Source organism: Chlorocebus sabaeus, chromosome 9, assembly GCF_047675955.1.
Source record: "Chlorocebus sabaeus isolate Y175 chromosome 9, mChlSab1.0.hap1, whole genome shotgun sequence".
NCBI classification, from domain to species: Eukaryota; Metazoa; Chordata; class Mammalia; order Primates; family Cercopithecidae; genus Chlorocebus; species Chlorocebus sabaeus.
Genome location: NC_132912.1, coordinates 96,045,234 through 96,061,486, shown reverse-complemented (window position 1 = coordinate 96,061,486; position 16,253 = coordinate 96,045,234). Strand labels below are relative to the sequence as shown.

The window sequence follows — 16,253 nt, the reverse complement described above, 5'->3', positions numbered from 1 at the left end:
TCGTCACCTTTCTCATCACACTCCTCTCCAGCCTCCATGCAACCAAATCTGATCTTCTCTCTGGACTACTGAAAGGCTTTGCTTGGGTTTCCACAGGCAAGTCGCAACTCCTTCCAAAGGCAGAGCCAGTCTTTCCCAAGCTACATGGTCCCCTGCCTCCCTCCCCCCTCACACACTCCACCCTCCTGCCTGGGAGAGCCTCGCCCAAGCCCCGGGCACACCTTGTCCTCTCACAAGTCGGAGGCTTGGGACAGGCTCTTCTTCCTTCCCTGGATGCCCTTTCTACCCCCTTTGTGGTCTGACAAAGTCCTACTCATTCTTCTAAGCACCAGCTCAAATGTCACTCTCTTTGTCAAGTGTTCCTTGATTGCTTCGGGCAGTGTGACTCACTCCTGCTCTGGGCTCCCACAGGTCTGGGTTCATGCCTCCATGAAAGCATCTTACACATGGAAAGTATCTGCAGTTATAATTGCCCCTCCCTGCAACCACACTTGGCAAAGTCATGGCAGATGTGCTGCTGCTGCTGCTTAATTCTTTGCCTGTAGCAGATATTGCTAAGGGACCAGAGGAGGATGCCCAATGCATGGTCTCAAATCCTTCTCAGTACAGCCTCCCACCAAGCAATCACAAATGGCACAAGAGCCAACCCTATTGACCACCACTGCGCCCGACAAGAGTCCTTGAGTTCTTTTGTGGGTCCCTAGTACCTGACACATAGTAGGTGCTTATTCCATGCCACTTGACTGAATGAAGACCGCTGGAACTAAGATCTGTATGTTCCGAATCCAGCTTCAGTGCTTTCTCTTGGTTTCAAGGCAAAATATGTGGCCTCTCCAGCAGGTTTTGTTGGCTCACTCCTTCAAAATACAATTTTTGTGCCCTTACTATATGCCTAGTCCTGTGTTAGGCCCTGGAGATAGGGTGATGAACGAGACCTCATGCCCCCTCATCCATCTCTAGAAGCTCACGGTCTAGCGAAGGATCTAGACAATAAATAGATTATCTCAATGCAGAGGACAGTGCTGTGTCGGGGTGAGTGTGGGGTTGGATGAGAGCACCCAGAGAACATACCCGGCCCAGGAGCAGTCAGGGAGGTTTCCTGGAGGAAGTGACACCTTTCAGCTGAGATTTGAAAGGTGTCACTTTTGAAACAGATTTGAAAGAAGTTTGCCTGGGAGTGGGAGGTGGAGTACAGAGGTGCTACAGGAAAAGGGGAATCACTGTTGGTATTTTGTTGGCTTTAAAATGTAATTATTGTTATTCCTATCTTCAAAGAATGTGCAGGATTTCACTCTTTCTCACCACCACCTCGTCCATCACACTGGCCTATGTTCTCCTCTTGACTCCCGATTTCTGCTGTGTTCTCTCTTCTCCCCTGTGAGCTCTCAAGTAATTACTTGAGAATCATTTCACTTTCCCTACTGGAAATATGCAAAGTACAATATGCATTATTTCTTCCACAAAAGGCAGCGTTCCATCCCTCAATCCCACACCCCTGTAGGGGGAGGGGACTTCCCTGGAGCCCTCTCTCTGGGCCACCCAGGGCCCTGTGAGTCCTTCTGTCTCTCCCTCTTAGGGCTCCTTTCGGATCTACCCTCTGCCGGATGACCCCAGCGTGCCAGCCCCTCCCAGACAGTTTCGGGAATTACCTGACAGCGTCCCACAGGAATGCACGGTTAGGATTTACATTGTTCGAGGCTTAGAGCTCCAGCCCCAGGACAACAATGGCCTGGTAAGAGTTTGGGTGTGGGGCCTTCTCCTGTAGCAAGATAATTACAGTCATCAGCCACAATAATTGTCTTGTTCTTTCTTTCTGGGCGTCTGTTATCTCACTAGGGGAAAGATGCTCCATCAAAACAATGTATTCAGGAGGATTGTCCCCATGGGGATTTATCTAAGAGCTTGCAGGGGCTTAAGGTCCCCTGGTTCATCCTTCTCGTTTTACAGGTGTGAGCCAGGACCCCCCCGCCACCACCCCTGCACCCACACAACTGGCTGCATGCCACCCAAAGGAGAGCACTGCTCCCTCATCTTAGGCACAGGGGTGCCATGGCGGCCACCTTGTCATCAGCTGGGAGTGGGTGTGGAGGCGAGCTGAGTCTGTCCCTGAACTTGACTTCACCTTGTGTCCTATGATGACGTAACATCTCGTCTATTTTGTCCCCGCAGTGTGACCCTTACATAAAAATAACACTGGGCAAAAAAGTCATTGAAGACCGAGATCACTACATTCCCAACACTCTCAACCCAGTCTTTGGCAGGTAATGTGCATTCTTCAATGTTTTTCTGGCCTTCATTTCTCCACGGAACATGTGTGGAGACTCTAATGTGTGTCCAACCTTGTCCTAGGCCCTGTGATTGTGAACTAGATAAACCTTCTAGACAGGAGAGCAGGTAATAAATAGATAAACCCAAAATAAAAGAATTTCACGGAAGTGAAGAAGCTTGGTTCTGATGGCGTGCAGACAGGCAGTGTTAGTACTGGTGTTACAGGAGCACAGGCCGGTTGGAGTTTTTCCGGGGACCACCCTGTCACCTGGCTGTCTGCGGAGCTGTTTATATAAAACATCTCAAAAAAAATCTCACAACTCTGAGGTGCGATTATTATTCCTATTTTATTTTTATTTTTATTTTTAAATGGAGTCTTGCTCTGTCACCCACGCTGGAGTGCACTGGCGTGATCTCGGTTCACTGCAACCTCCGCCTCTCGGGTTCAAGTGATTCTCCTGCCTCAGCCTCCCAAGTAGCTGGGATTACAGGCATGTGCCACCACACCCAGGTAATTTTTGTGTTTTTAGTAAAGACAGGATTTCACCATGTTGGCCAGGCTGGTCTCGAACTCCTAACCTCAAGTGATCCTCTCGCCTCGGCCTCCCAACGTGCTGGGATTACAGGCATGTGCCACTGTGCCCACCCCATCATTCCTATTTTATAACAGAGGAAACTGAGGCACAGAGAGATGCAGTGTTTAATGTACTTAGCTGTTAAGAGAAAAGCGAGGGCCAGGCGCAATGGCTCACACCTGTAATCCTAGCACTTTGGGAGTCTGAGGTGGGTGGATCACAAGGTCAGGAGTTCGATGCCAGTCTGGCCAACCTAGTGAAACCCCGTCTCTACAAACAAAACAAAAATTAGCTAGGCGTGGTGGCACGTGCCTGTAATCCCAGTTACTCAGGAGGCTGAGGCTGGAGAATTGCTTGAACCCAGGAGGTGGAGGTTGCAGTGAGCTGAGATCGAGCCATTGCACTCTAGCCTGGGCAGCAGAGCAAGACTCCATCTCCAAAAAAAAAAAGAAGAGTGAGTGAGGGTTTGAACTCAGACCATCTGACCCCAGTGTCTGTGTGGCACACCATGGTCTGATTTCCATCTCCATGTCAAACTTATTAGCTGCTCAGGGCAGGGATTACCAACCCAACTGTACAGGTGAAGAAAACAGGGCTCCCAGAGCTCTATTAATAGGGGTGGGGTAAGTGATAGAGCCGAGATTTAGCTAGAAATTCTGCTGACTCCAAGCCCCAGGCTTTTCCAACCACCTTGGTGATATTTCACATTTGTGGCAAAGCCATCACCTGTAGAAAAATGTTCTCTGAGACATTTGTGAAAATGATGTTTTGTTCTGAGAACCTTGCTGAGTGAGAGAATACTGTGTTCTTGTTTGCTGCATGGCATATCTTTTTATTTCTGGCTTTATTATCTTGCCCATACGCTTCTTTTCTTCTTGAGTTTGTCGGTTTGTAGCCTTACGGGTTCTTTCTCTGTCATGTGTCACACACACAAACCTGCGCACACAACACCCCCCCGCGTGCTGCACACCCAAGGCCATGCGCCTGGGCCAGGGAATGGAAGTAATCCTCTGGCACCGCAATCTGATCGTTTTCCTTTTCTTCCACTGATCCAGCCCCGAGGTCTAGACAGGAAAAGGCACGCAGGGCAGGAAGGAGGGCTCCTGTGAGGGAGACAGGGAAGCAGGGAAAGCCAGCTTTGAAGGGAGAAAGGCAACCCTGTCTGAATTGCTCGTCTCAGAGGAGCCAGGCACAAGCTTAATTAAGTGGCAGGAAAAGTCTTGCTCGGAGGCACCCTGGAAGGAAGCGGTGCTGTCAGGCTCTGCTAGGCCAATCGCTGTCTCGCAGGTGGGCAGACTTCCCCTCATCCAGCAGGGTGGAGCCAAGGAGACGCCGGCTCTGCAGCCCCTCAGATGGCTCCGGTCCATGGCCTCGGTCTTAGCGGGTAGCTTTCTTCTCTGCAGAGACTCTTGGGAACTCTGGAACAGAAATTCAGAAAGGACCAACCTTTCCTATGTGCGTGGCCATTACTCAGAGTCCTATCCATCATGGCAGATCGCCTTCGAAAGAATAGCAGTGTCTTCCGCAGGATATTAATTAATGTTCCAAGAAAAAAATATATTCCTTAGTAAAACCAAAACACTTGGGTTTAAAAAGATTATAATTGCAGGACTTCTCAGAACCTTTAGTATGTCCAGAAGAACTGCAAAAGAAGCAGTTCTCAACTTTATTTGATTGAAGAATTCTTTCTCCCAGAGACCACATATGATTTGTTTCCTGGAATTTGGGATTGGAAATGTGCTGGTTTGGGGCACATGTGGGTAAGGCGCTTCATGTGTCATGACTCAAGCACCTTTTCTCACATCCGTTTTCTGCTCAAATGGATCAACATTCCTGGCTCTTTGGGCAGGAACCAGTCCACACACCAGAGTGCAAGGAGAAGGGGAGGAGGCAGAGAGGAGGCCTCTCACAGCTTCTCCTTCAACAGAATGTATTGAACACCTTCTCTGGGATGAGTCCCTCTGTGGACAGTACAGATACAGAACCCAAAGCCCGCCCTCTAGTGCGCATTGCTCACCCACCACAGAAGCACTGTCTGACTCTATCTTCATCTCTGAAGTGGTACATTTTAATGTGGGTTCTCTAGAAAAGCCTTAAAGAACTGGAGCTGGCAGGGCGCGGTGGCTCACGTCTGTAATCCCAGCACTTTGTGAGGCCGAGGTGGGCGGATCACTAGGTCAGGAGATCGAGACCATCCTGGCTAACACAGTGAAACCCCGTCTCTACTAAAAATACAATAAATTAGTCAGGCGTGGTGGCAGGCATCTGTGGTCCCAGCTGCTAGGGAGGCTGAGGCAGGAGAATGGCGTGAACTTGGGAGGTGGAGCTTGCAGTGAGCCAAGATCATGCAACTGCACTCCAGCCTGGGCAACAGAGCGAGGTTCCATCTCAAAAAAAAAAAAAAAAGAAAAAGAACTGGAGCCAAGGGCAGACCTAGAGGGTCTGGGAGGAGAGGGGGAGCCTTCGGGGCACCCTGCATATCACACCCTATGGTAAATCACACTCACTCTCCTCCCCTGTGCTTCTATGGGCTGAGTCAAAGATGTTCCATGGGGCAGTGGTCTCTATAAAGGCAGAGGAGGGAACCTAGCAGGGGCACCGTTATGGAGGGTACTTGTGCCTTACTCATCTCTGAGCTGGGTAGAGGTACTCCGGTGAACAGCTAATGGGCATGTGATGATAAAGTTAATAATGTAATAATACATCATTATTATTATACTGGCATTGGAGCAATGCACTCACGCCAAATGCTCTCTAAATATTTCTTCACTTGACCCTTATAGCGACACTGATGGGAGGTGTTATTATCACCACTTTACAGATGAGAAAACTTAGCACAGAGAAGTTAAGTAACTGGTCTAGAGTCCCACAGCTGGTAAGCAGCAGAGGTAGGATTTGAACCTAGGCATTTAAAGCCCACAGGTTTCTTGAGCAAGCATATGTTCTCTTCTTGTTCTTATTTCTAGTATGTACTATTTATCAAGCCACCCACCACCACCCACCCTGATTATCCTACTCAGATGTCCTCCATCTGAGGACATACCATACCACACATGGCCCGGGGAAATCTGTGCACAGATCACCGGTTTTTGTGAGGTACCCAGATGGATCGTGGAGATTCTGACCTTGCATTTGTTTATTTAGGATGTATGAACTGAGCTGCTACTTACCTCAGGAAAAAGACCTGAAAATTTCTGTCTATGATTATGACACCTTTACCCGGGATGAAAAAGTAGGAGAAACAATTATCGATCTGGAAAACCGATTCCTTTCCCGCTTTGGGTCCCACTGCGGCATACCAGAGGAGTATTGTGTGTAAGTTGCTTTGACCGTACAAGAGGCACTTTGCTGCCTCTGACATTGGCACCTGAGGAGGCCTAAGCCCTCTACCTTAGTGCCTTCCTTCACTGAGCCACTGCTCCTGTCACTCAGTTAGGTATGGATTTCAATCACAGGATTATTTTAGGGAATCTTAGGGCCACCTCATGAACCCCTCTCACATCACAGTGTGTGTAAAATGGTGGCAGCTGGAGCAGTGCCATGCACTGGGGAATGGCACAGGTGGCAGCCCAGAAGACCAGTTCCCTTACTACCCCTCACTGAGCCCCTCCTGGATGTCAAGGACTGAGGGCTGGCAATGTTTGATAGCAAGGATTCCCTGCCCTTGGGAAATAGGGATTCTCTGCGCCTTGTACTTGATTTTGTGATGTCCCTCTTCTCCTGCCTGCTATACAGTGTCTTTCCACAGTATCTGATGAGACGTAGCTTGCAATTTCTAGTTTATGAGTTTGCCTATTATGACTCAGTGATCTCAGTCAAACTCCTCACTTTTACAGAGGAGGAAACTGAAGCCTAAATAAATGTTAAATAAATAAATACATTTGTTTTGCTGAGGCCAAAATAGCATATGGATTTTTAGGACTCTGAAATAGATTTCTAGGCCAAAGTCGGAGTGTAGCACAATTTCCTGCTCCCACTGTATGGGAGCACCTAAGAGTCCACGAGCATGTGTGTGTGAATCCGAGAAGAACCTGCAGGCTCCTCCATAATTCCGAGCCACGTGATGCTATTCACAGTTCTGGAGTCAATACCTGGCGAGATCAACTGAGACCAACACAGCTGCTTCAAAATGTCGCCAGATTCAAAGGCTTCCCACAACCCATCCTTTCCGAAGATGGGAGTAGAATCAGATATGGAGGACGAGACTACAGTTTGGATGAATTTGGTGAGCACCTAGCTGTGGATTGTAAACTTGTACAAAGTATAGTAACCCATATATATTGCTTGGTTTGGGGGAGTGAATAGACAGAGCCAGTACCCTAATTACACCACATGAGGCTCTGCGCACGTGACACTATCTAACAACACTATCTAACAACAGCCACATCAGAGTTCTGCTGTCTTGTCAAGTGTCAAAGTGGACACATTTTCTTGTCTGTCTTATGTTTTACTTGCCCTTTTTAGATCATAGCTATTAGAGTTTTACACAAAGTACTAGTAATGAACTAATTTCCATGTAATGCATAATTTGCTCAAAAATGCCCAGATGGTAGTGCAGGAATTTCCCTTCCAGGTTTATTCCATCATTTGTTCCATCCCTTCTCCCAGAAGCTTCAGGGATGCTGTGGTTGGCTTGAAGAGCCTGCTACGTTCCCATTTGGCTCATGTCCAAGCTTGGGGTCTTGCTCTTTCCAAGCAGCAATTTGTAATACGGCCTGTCCTGATGCATCAACAGCTAGCCACACTGTGACAAAGACTGCAGTAAGCATCACAGAGCATGCGAACTGTGCTTCCATATTTTGCATGGGGGAGGGATACCCAGAGGGAGTGGTGGCAGGTGCATGGGATATCCAGGGGGAGCTGAACAAAGGTGCACAGGAAGAAAAGTGCTTTCTGCTCCTCAGCTTGATTCACGACATAGTAAAAAACTATGTTTTCAGGCCGGGCACAGTGGTTCACACCTGTAATCTCAGCATTTTCGGAGGCCAAGGCAGGTGGATCATTTGAGGTTAGGAGTTCAAGACCAGGCTGGCCAACATGGTGAAATCCCATCTCTACTAAAACTACAAAAAAAATAAAAAAATAAAAAAAAAAAGAGCTAGGTGTGGTGGCATGCACCTGTAATCCCATCTACTCAGGAGGCTGAAGCATAAGAATCACTTGAACCCAGGAGGTGGAGGTTGCAGTGAGCCAAGATCGTGCCGCTGTACTCCAGCCTGGGTGACAGTGAGACCTTGTCTCAAAAAACAAACAAACAAACAAAAAAACCTATGTTTTGTCTTTGCATTTTAAAGAGGACTTGGTATCAGGGATGATTAGATGTTTACGAAATGTTGATGCTGCTAACGTGAACTTGCAAACAGGATTGGAAATAAATTGGGAAGCATCATGGTCTGATGGTTAAGGGTAACCCCAAACAAACAACCCCCCTGTCATGGGGATTGTTCCAGTTACTATTGATGTATAACAGATCACCCCAAACTTAGTAACTGAAAACAACCATTTGTTTTCCTCACAATTTTGGGGGGTCAGGAGTTCAGGATGGGCTCAGGTAAACAGGCTGGCCGTGAGCTTGTGCCACAAGAGTAAATACAGAACGCTCCCACTCACCGGATCTGGAGTTCTGGTCCCTTTGCTCTTGGCAGTCCATAAGTTACGTTTGAGCTTGGGTGGCTCATCTCCTGAGGTTGCAGTCAGATGTCGGCTGAGGCTGCAGTCATCTGAGAGCCCTGCTCGGGGGAGCCGTCAGGTGGCCCACACACAGCTGGCAGTTGTGCTGGCTCTCGGCTGGGGTTGATGACCAGAGCACCTACACAGGCCTTTCCAGCATGGCAGACTCTGCGGACTCAGGCTCCTTACATGTGGATGGTGTCCCCCAGAGTGGGGGTCCCCAGAAAACCAGGCAGGAGCTGTGTGGCCTTTTGTGTTTAAGCCTCGGAGTCACACAGCATCTTTTCTCCATACTTTAGTGTTTGACTACGTCTCCAGACTCAAAGGGAAATAACACAGACCCCACCTCTTCATGGGAGAAGTGTCAAGAGAATCTGGGGCCTATGTTTTCAGAATACCATAGTGATGGCCGGGTGCGGTGGCTCACGCCTGTAATCCCAGCACTTTGGGATGCCGAGGTGAGCAGATCGCTTGAGCCCAGAAGTTCAACACCAGCCTGGCCATCATAGCGAAAACCCCCATCTACTAAAAATACAAAAATTAGCTGCGTGTGGTGGCACATGCCTGTAGTCCCAGCTACTCGGGAGGCTGAGGCGTGAGAATCACTTGAACCCAGGAGGTGGAGGTTGCAGTGAGCCGAGATTGCGCTGTTGCACTCCAGCTGGATGACAGAGTGAGACTGTCTCAAAAAACAAAAAACCAGAATACCACAGTGACGCTAGCTGCTGTAAAAATTGAACCTCCAAATGTCCGTGTTCTAACACAAAAAAAGTTTATTTCTCATTGATTCTAAGTAGATATTCCTCCAGGTGGGTAGCTGTATTCCAAGCAGTGCTCCATGGACCCAGGTCCCTGCTGTCTTCTGGCTCTGCAGTTCTTCAGTGCAGGAGTCTAAGGCTGCTGTTCCTTTTTGCAGTCAGAAGAAAAAGGCACATAGAGACTCCTACCCAGGAGGGATTTATGGGCCAGGTCTGGAGAGGATACACATGTCACTTCTACCCATGTTACCCTCTGGCTGAACTTGGTCACATGGCCTCTTCTAACCACAAGGGAGGCTGAGAAACAGGCACGCCATGAGCTCGTGCCACAGAATTAAATACAGAATGCTCCCACTTACCCGTTCTGGTGTCCTGGTCCCTTGACTATTGGCAGTCCTCAAGTTAGGTTTGAGCCTGGGTAGGGCAGGGCTCCTGGTCAGTTCTGTCAACTCTTCCTTCACAAGCCAAAGTCTGCATGTTGGCACCGCCTGTCCATTTTGGCAAAGTCTGGGATGAAGTGCTGGAAGCAGCTCCAGGCAATCTGGCTGAACTATTCCCAAATACTCATTCCTGCTTCAATGCCGCTTTCCATTGCAGAAGCCAACAAAATCCTGCACCGACACCTCGGGGCCCCTGAAGAGCGGCTTGCTCTTCACATCCTCAGGACTCAGGGGCTGGTCCCCGAGCACGTGGAAACAAGGACTTTGCACAGCACCTTCCAGCCCAACATTTCCCAGGTAAAGCGCTCCCCTCCCTTGAAGACCATTATCCCTGCCCCAAATGCAATGGCAGTAGTTGACGTGTTTGCCCCTTTTATCTTCTTTGAATGCTTTTAGATGTACAGAAATAGAAATGAGATTCAAATTAGTGTCATATCAAAAGGGAATTTTTTGTAAGAATTTCCAGGTAACTCTCTAAATCCAGAAAGGAGATTGGCCATGACTCAGAACAAACCAGAACCAGGGTCTCTCTGTCTCTCATCTGTTTCTCTGGGTCTATTTCATCTGCCCTCTTGCTGTGATCACCTTCCTATGAGTCCAGGTATTACAGAGAGTCCTTGAGTGCGTGTGTGTTGTAATGCAGCCCCATTTACTTCTAAATACGTAGGGATTCGTCGCCCAGACTTGGCCCCCTTGCCAACCATGGGACCACTCAGCTCCAGCAAGGTGGGCAGGGTCTGGGAAAGTGATTGAGCTCAGCCCAGTTCAGGAGGTGCCATCTGAGACTACAGTATCAGGGAGGCAAGGACCATGTGGATAGCGATGGGGGACATTCCACTCCCAGAAGATGGAGAGCAGTTTCCACAGAAGCAAAGCAAGACATGGCCACTGACAAAATAATCTATGTGGAAGCTTGTTATAATAAAGATGTCCAGGTCATGTCTGCAGAGATTTGGATCCAGTAGGTCTAGGGTGGGTCCAGGAATCTGAATTTTAACAAGTACCTGAAGAGGTTCTGATCACACTTTAAGAAATATTAATCTAGGATGGGCGAGGTGGCTCACACCTATAATCCCAACACTTTGGGAGGTTGAGGCGGGTGGATCACGAAGTCAGGAGTTTGAGATCAGCCTGGCCAAGATGGTGAAACCCCATCTCTACTAAAAATACAAAAATTAGCTGGCTGTGGTGGTGGGTGCCTGTAATCCCAGCTACTGGGGAGGCTGAGGCAGGAGAATTGCTTGAACTGGGGAGGCGGAGGTTGCAGTGAGTCATGATCACACCACTGCACTCCAGCCTGGATGACACAGCTAGACTCTGACTCAAAAAAAAAAAAAAGATTAATCTCATGATGCTAATATTGTTGACCCCGACAGCAAAACTATTTACGTGCTGATTGCAAAAGGGTTGGCCTGGGCTTTCTAGGTTGTTTTGTCACTTCCTTCTTGCTTTTATTTTGTTCTACATTTCCATTTCTTCCTTTCACCAAAGAATCTATTTCTCCTTCTTTTTCTCCTCTTGCCCCTTAGCTGTATAAGAAGTTTCAAGAAATGACAGATTGAGGAAGATTTCTCCCTGGGAATCCACACACCCCCATCACTTCTGCCTACAGCATTAGCCACAGACTGTGGCTAGGTTTGGGGAGACACTGGGCGCCTAATATTCTGTAGAGTGCTTGATGAATTGTAGAGCCCTGAGCCCTACAGATTAGCTGGAGGAGAGTCGGATCATAGTAAAATATATCCCTTTTCAAGAGCTGCACTTAATGTATTTTGGTCACAATGCATTAGGAAGCCAATCTAGTGGTTTCCGTGGCAACTTTCTTGAAGATCAGTTTGTTTTTGTCTAAAGACAGAGTCTACAGAACATTCAAAAACAGTTCGAAGAATACAAATTGGTTTGTACGGTTGACATAGTTTTTTCATGGCATTCCTGACCTGTCTGGAAGAACATTCGAGTCAGATGGATGGGCCCAGTCTGTGGCAGTCAAAGAGCTGAGCAGGACCTCCTCAGGATGGCAGCACAAATGTCAGTCCAGGCTTTCACCTCCCCTTCCTGCTAGCCACTTACCTGGTAGTGGGCACCAATGAACCAACGGCCAGGAATCCTTACCTTTTGGGAACCATAATATTATCGTTGTTTGAGCTCCTGTTTTGAAAATGCCATGTTGTCAGTTTTCCTTGTTGTAAGTTTTCCTTTTACAAAATTTAATACCATTTTCACTAATTGCATTCATTACTTTTTGTATTTTGAGGTAAGTAGAGAAACACTTGGGTATGGCAAAATGGAGATTGGTGTCAGGTGGGCAATGTGATGGATTAGAATGACAGCATGAGAACTGCTAAAGGTGAAGGACCCAATTTTAAGTCATTGTAAGAGGGGGCGGGTGCATGTGTGTGTGTGCATGCCTGCATGTGGGGTGTATGTGTGGGTATGTTGGGATTGGGTTAGTGATGGGAAGTCTGCAGTTTTATTAACCAGGTGAGACCCAGACTATGATATAGGTGGACATGTGCAGCCATCAGAGACCCCTGGGTGAGAATGGAAAGTGGGTGGCCCAAATGATATTGTACATACAAGATTAATCTTGGTTTGCTCTCTTCCACTTCTTGCCTTCCATATGGACTAATAAATTAGCAGGACTAAATAAACAGTTTCATCTAAGAAATATGAAAGAAAATTGTGGCTTCTGCTACCCATCATATAACTTCAGTCCTCTTTTCATTTTCAAATGGTTTAGGGAAAACTTCAGATGTGGGTGGATGTTTTCCCCAAGAGTTTGGGGCCACCAGGCCCTCCTTTCAACATCACACCCCGGAAAGCCAAGAAGTAAGTCATCTTGAGACCCTGCTACATACACTGGGCTGGGGACTTGGTCCAGGACCAGAAAAAAAGTAGCTTTCACCTGTGCTTCTTGCAGATACTACCTGCGTGTGATCATCTGGAACACCAAGGACGTTATCTTGGATGAGAAAAGCATCACAGGAGAGGAAATGAGTGACATCTACGTCAAAGGGTGAGGTTAGCACACAAGAGACTTTGCCAAGCTCAGGGAAACAGACTCTCTCCTTCGTGAGTTTTCATTACCGAATGCGCCCAAGATAGGATTCTTGGTTTTTTGAGGCTATTTTATCTCATTAATGTGATCTACTTAGGTAGCTCCTGGAAAGCAAAGGGGAGAGAATAGAGAAAGAGAGAGTGAGACCTGTATGGACTTTGTTTATGAGCAAAGCTATATAAGGATTATAAGAACTGATAAATCTTTGTTTCCTTTTTGACAAAGTGGATTTTTTTTTTTAGTTTCTTGAGCAGATTTATTATTTCTGGGACTTTTTAGCCATGTAGTTTCTTTTTATTCCCCTTTGATACCCTGAATAGCCTTTGAGACACAAGTAAAGCTTCCAAAATTTCATTTTCTACATACTGTATTACCAGAAGCCCATGTCTATGGAAAAGAGGAAATGTTCACAGATTTCAAAAGAAGTCATTTATTCTACCAACCTGCACTGGGTGCCAGCATCCAACATGTCCAGGGTCATTGTTGTTCAATATTCTCTTACTTGCCTAATTCAATTTCAAATCGTCTGTGTGGATGCCTTGATCATATGCCTCAATCATGGGTGTTGCGTGCGGTACAGCATAGTGACTAAATTCTGGTACTTTCCCTACTGGCTGGGCAAGGTAGTTAGCTCGCTGTTCCTTATCTGTAAAATGGTGATAATGATTATTCCTCCTTCCCAGGGATATTCAGGTGATCCAGTTATTCAAAGCATTTAGGACAGCGCCTGGCAGATAGTATTGTTGCTGTTCCACATGGACTGAGTTTGGTTCCTTGATATATAAAAGATAAGACTTGTGACATTTAATATATTCATAAAGTCAGAATAAACTTTCACCTAGAATCCCATGTGGCCTTCAATCAAAACTTTGTTAAAGATATAATTAGTATCATTTAGGTTCACTGTAAACAGGGTATGTTTCATCAAGTTCTTCATTATTCTTTCTCATTTTGGGATCTCATTACCATTCTCTACGGAAAACTAATCTCAGCTAATTATATATATGCAAATTTATTTCACTATCATAAGCATTATTTTTTTTTTCAAATCAGGGAAACAAACTCAAGTAATTCTGAACTGAGAAAAAACTCCTCTAATCAGAGAATAAAGCTCAACTTAAAGTACTTTGAAAAATATGCAGTAAAAATCTAAATATGATATGTGACGATACTAGACACAGCTGGGTATTGTATTACATATCAAGCTATACATACATGCACACAAATACATATACCTAGAGGAACTGTTCGACTTGTCTTAAAGTATGAAAAGATTTATGTTTAAAATTAAATGTGAAAATTCACAAGAAAAGAGAGGAAGAGCTGTAAGGGTGAGCATGGATAGGATAGGATGATGGTGACCCTTAGGGGTGGGTCAGGAGGTGAGGCCACTAAGGTCGTGACCAAGAGAACGTGAACTCTCCTCAGTGAGTTACCTTAAAAATTAATAGTCAAAACTGGGCATGGTGGCTTATGCCTGCAGTCTCAGCTACTCATGAGTCTGAGGCAGGAGGATCACTTGAGCCCCATAGTTTGAAGTCCAGCCTGGGCAGCATAGTGAGAATCTGGTTCTTTAAAAAAAAAAAAAAAAAAAGTTAATAGTCAAAAGGAATCTTTCGACTCATTTGTCTAGTCAGTTAATTGACTAGCAAAAAGAAAAGTACTGTAGTTGATTGATATTAATACCACTACTGATAGTAGGACTTAATATTTTCGAGTGACTTTGCAGTCTCTATGGTTGAGGCAGAGTAACAGGTGTGGACTTTGCAATCAGACTGACCTGGGAATCATGTCAGTTCTGGGCTATGTGACCTTGTGCAAGTTAATATATTCTCCCTGAACCTCAGTTTCCTCTTCCACAAAGTGGAGAGAGTCACACAGTTGTTGGGAAGAATAAAATAATGCATGTTACGTACCTGGTTCACAGAAGATAACCTGTGTGTTAAAGGTGTCCCCATTTGCATTCTGCCCCTGCTAAACCATAATCTTTTCTGTCTTCATGTCGACCATGTGAAGGGAGCGCATATCATTAATCTTATTTTACAGATGCGAGATGAGGCTCAGAGAGTGTTTTCCAGCCAGGCCTGCCTCCTACCAAGAATCTCTATCTGTGGGGTCCAGGCATCAATATTTTAAAAATGTCCCCAGTCGATTCTAATGTGATTCTAATGTGCAGTTTCGAGAACCATGCACTCTCTATTGCTTTGACAGTGTAAAATCAAATGTTACCCCCTGGTTTCAAACTAGAAGTCCTCCCAGTAGCAACAGCTTCTTTTTGGGCACACTCATTCATTCATTCCTTCAGCAGATATTTATCTAGTGTCTGCTATGTGCCAGGCACAAGCAGAAGTAAACTTCTCGAACGTTAAAAGTTAAGATGTTAGTAAAATGAATGCTCATAGATATGCATGTGGAAATAAGAGCTGACATCTTCCTTGCAGTATCATTAATATTATCATAGTGAATTTAAGAATAATTTATAAAAAGGAAGCTGTAAGATTACTTGATTTGTGCTTCTTTGGTCTGCTTAAGTAAAATATGGGAAAGGAAATGCTAAAATTTTGAGCTAACTCATATTCATTTAACTATCAGCAGTGCTGACAGACACTGATGAGTTATAGTTGTGAGGACTCAAGTCATAGCCAGCAGGCTTCAATGTACTCAAAATAGAAGCTACATTGTTGATGTTTTCCAGAAAATTTCACCTTAGCCCTGTTAACTGAAGTCTAAAGGGTTTCCTGCTTTGGTTTTAGAGGGATGATATTTTATTTGGCCACAACCTGTGTTGGATGCAATAGAGCACCTCCCCTCCATAAATCACCCCCAGCTCTGTAGATAACTGGAATCTGCCCAAGAAAAGTGCATTCATTCTCCTGCTCTTCGCTCCCCTAATTACTGCACAATTTTGCGGCTACATGACTTGTCAATCACGTGAAGCTAAGTCTATTTGCCTCTGCCTTTCAGCTGGATTCCTGGCAATGAAGAAAACAAACAGAAAACAGATGTCCATTACAGGTCTTTGGATGGTGAAGGGAATTTTAACTGGAGATTTGTTTTCCCGTTTGACTACCTTCCAGCCGAACAACTCTGTATCGTTGCGAAAAAAGTGAGCTCTGAAATATGCCAGTGGGAAGTGGGTATCACGGATCTTCCTTAACTCAGAAACTCATAGAAGGCTGGAGCTGCTCAGGATCTCGGACGTCACTGAGTCTGGCTCCTTTTCAGTAGAGATGGGGAATCTGCCACCTTGATACTGGTCCAAGGTCACACTGCTAGGACAGGTATTTGTGTAATTAGGAAGCATGAGGAGCACAACTTTCTTTCCCCTCACGTACTGGTGGTGCGGTGAAGGATAAAGGGGAGAAGTAATGGTTTTGTATTAGTATAAACAACAACCCAAGTGTGTTCTTTATGTGACAGGGAGACTGACGTCTTCCCAGGCTAGGCAGAGTCAAGCAGAGGCCCGGTATTAAAGTGGGTGTCC

At 46.0% G+C, this 16,253-nt stretch overlaps 1 protein-coding gene across 2 annotated transcripts in view; it reads left to right on the top strand.

Moving 5' to 3' along the window:
- MYOF (myoferlin) overlaps window positions 1-16,253 on the top strand; it is a 171,805-nt gene that overhangs the window by 142,844 nt on the left and 12,708 nt on the right. For both annotated transcript variants that reach the window (XM_038009266.2, XM_007963586.3), the window contains 8 exons: window positions 1,577-1,732; window positions 2,170-2,261; window positions 5,988-6,158; window positions 6,920-7,068; window positions 9,869-10,008; window positions 12,452-12,540; window positions 12,632-12,727; window positions 15,734-15,875. In XM_038009266.2, coding sequence (XP_037865194.2) covers window positions 1,577-1,732; window positions 2,170-2,261; window positions 5,988-6,158; window positions 6,920-7,068; window positions 9,869-10,008; window positions 12,452-12,540; window positions 12,632-12,727; window positions 15,734-15,875 — 1,035 coding nt within the window. The remainder of the gene's footprint in view (window positions 1-1,576; window positions 1,733-2,169; window positions 2,262-5,987; window positions 6,159-6,919; window positions 7,069-9,868; window positions 10,009-12,451; window positions 12,541-12,631; window positions 12,728-15,733; window positions 15,876-16,253) is intronic.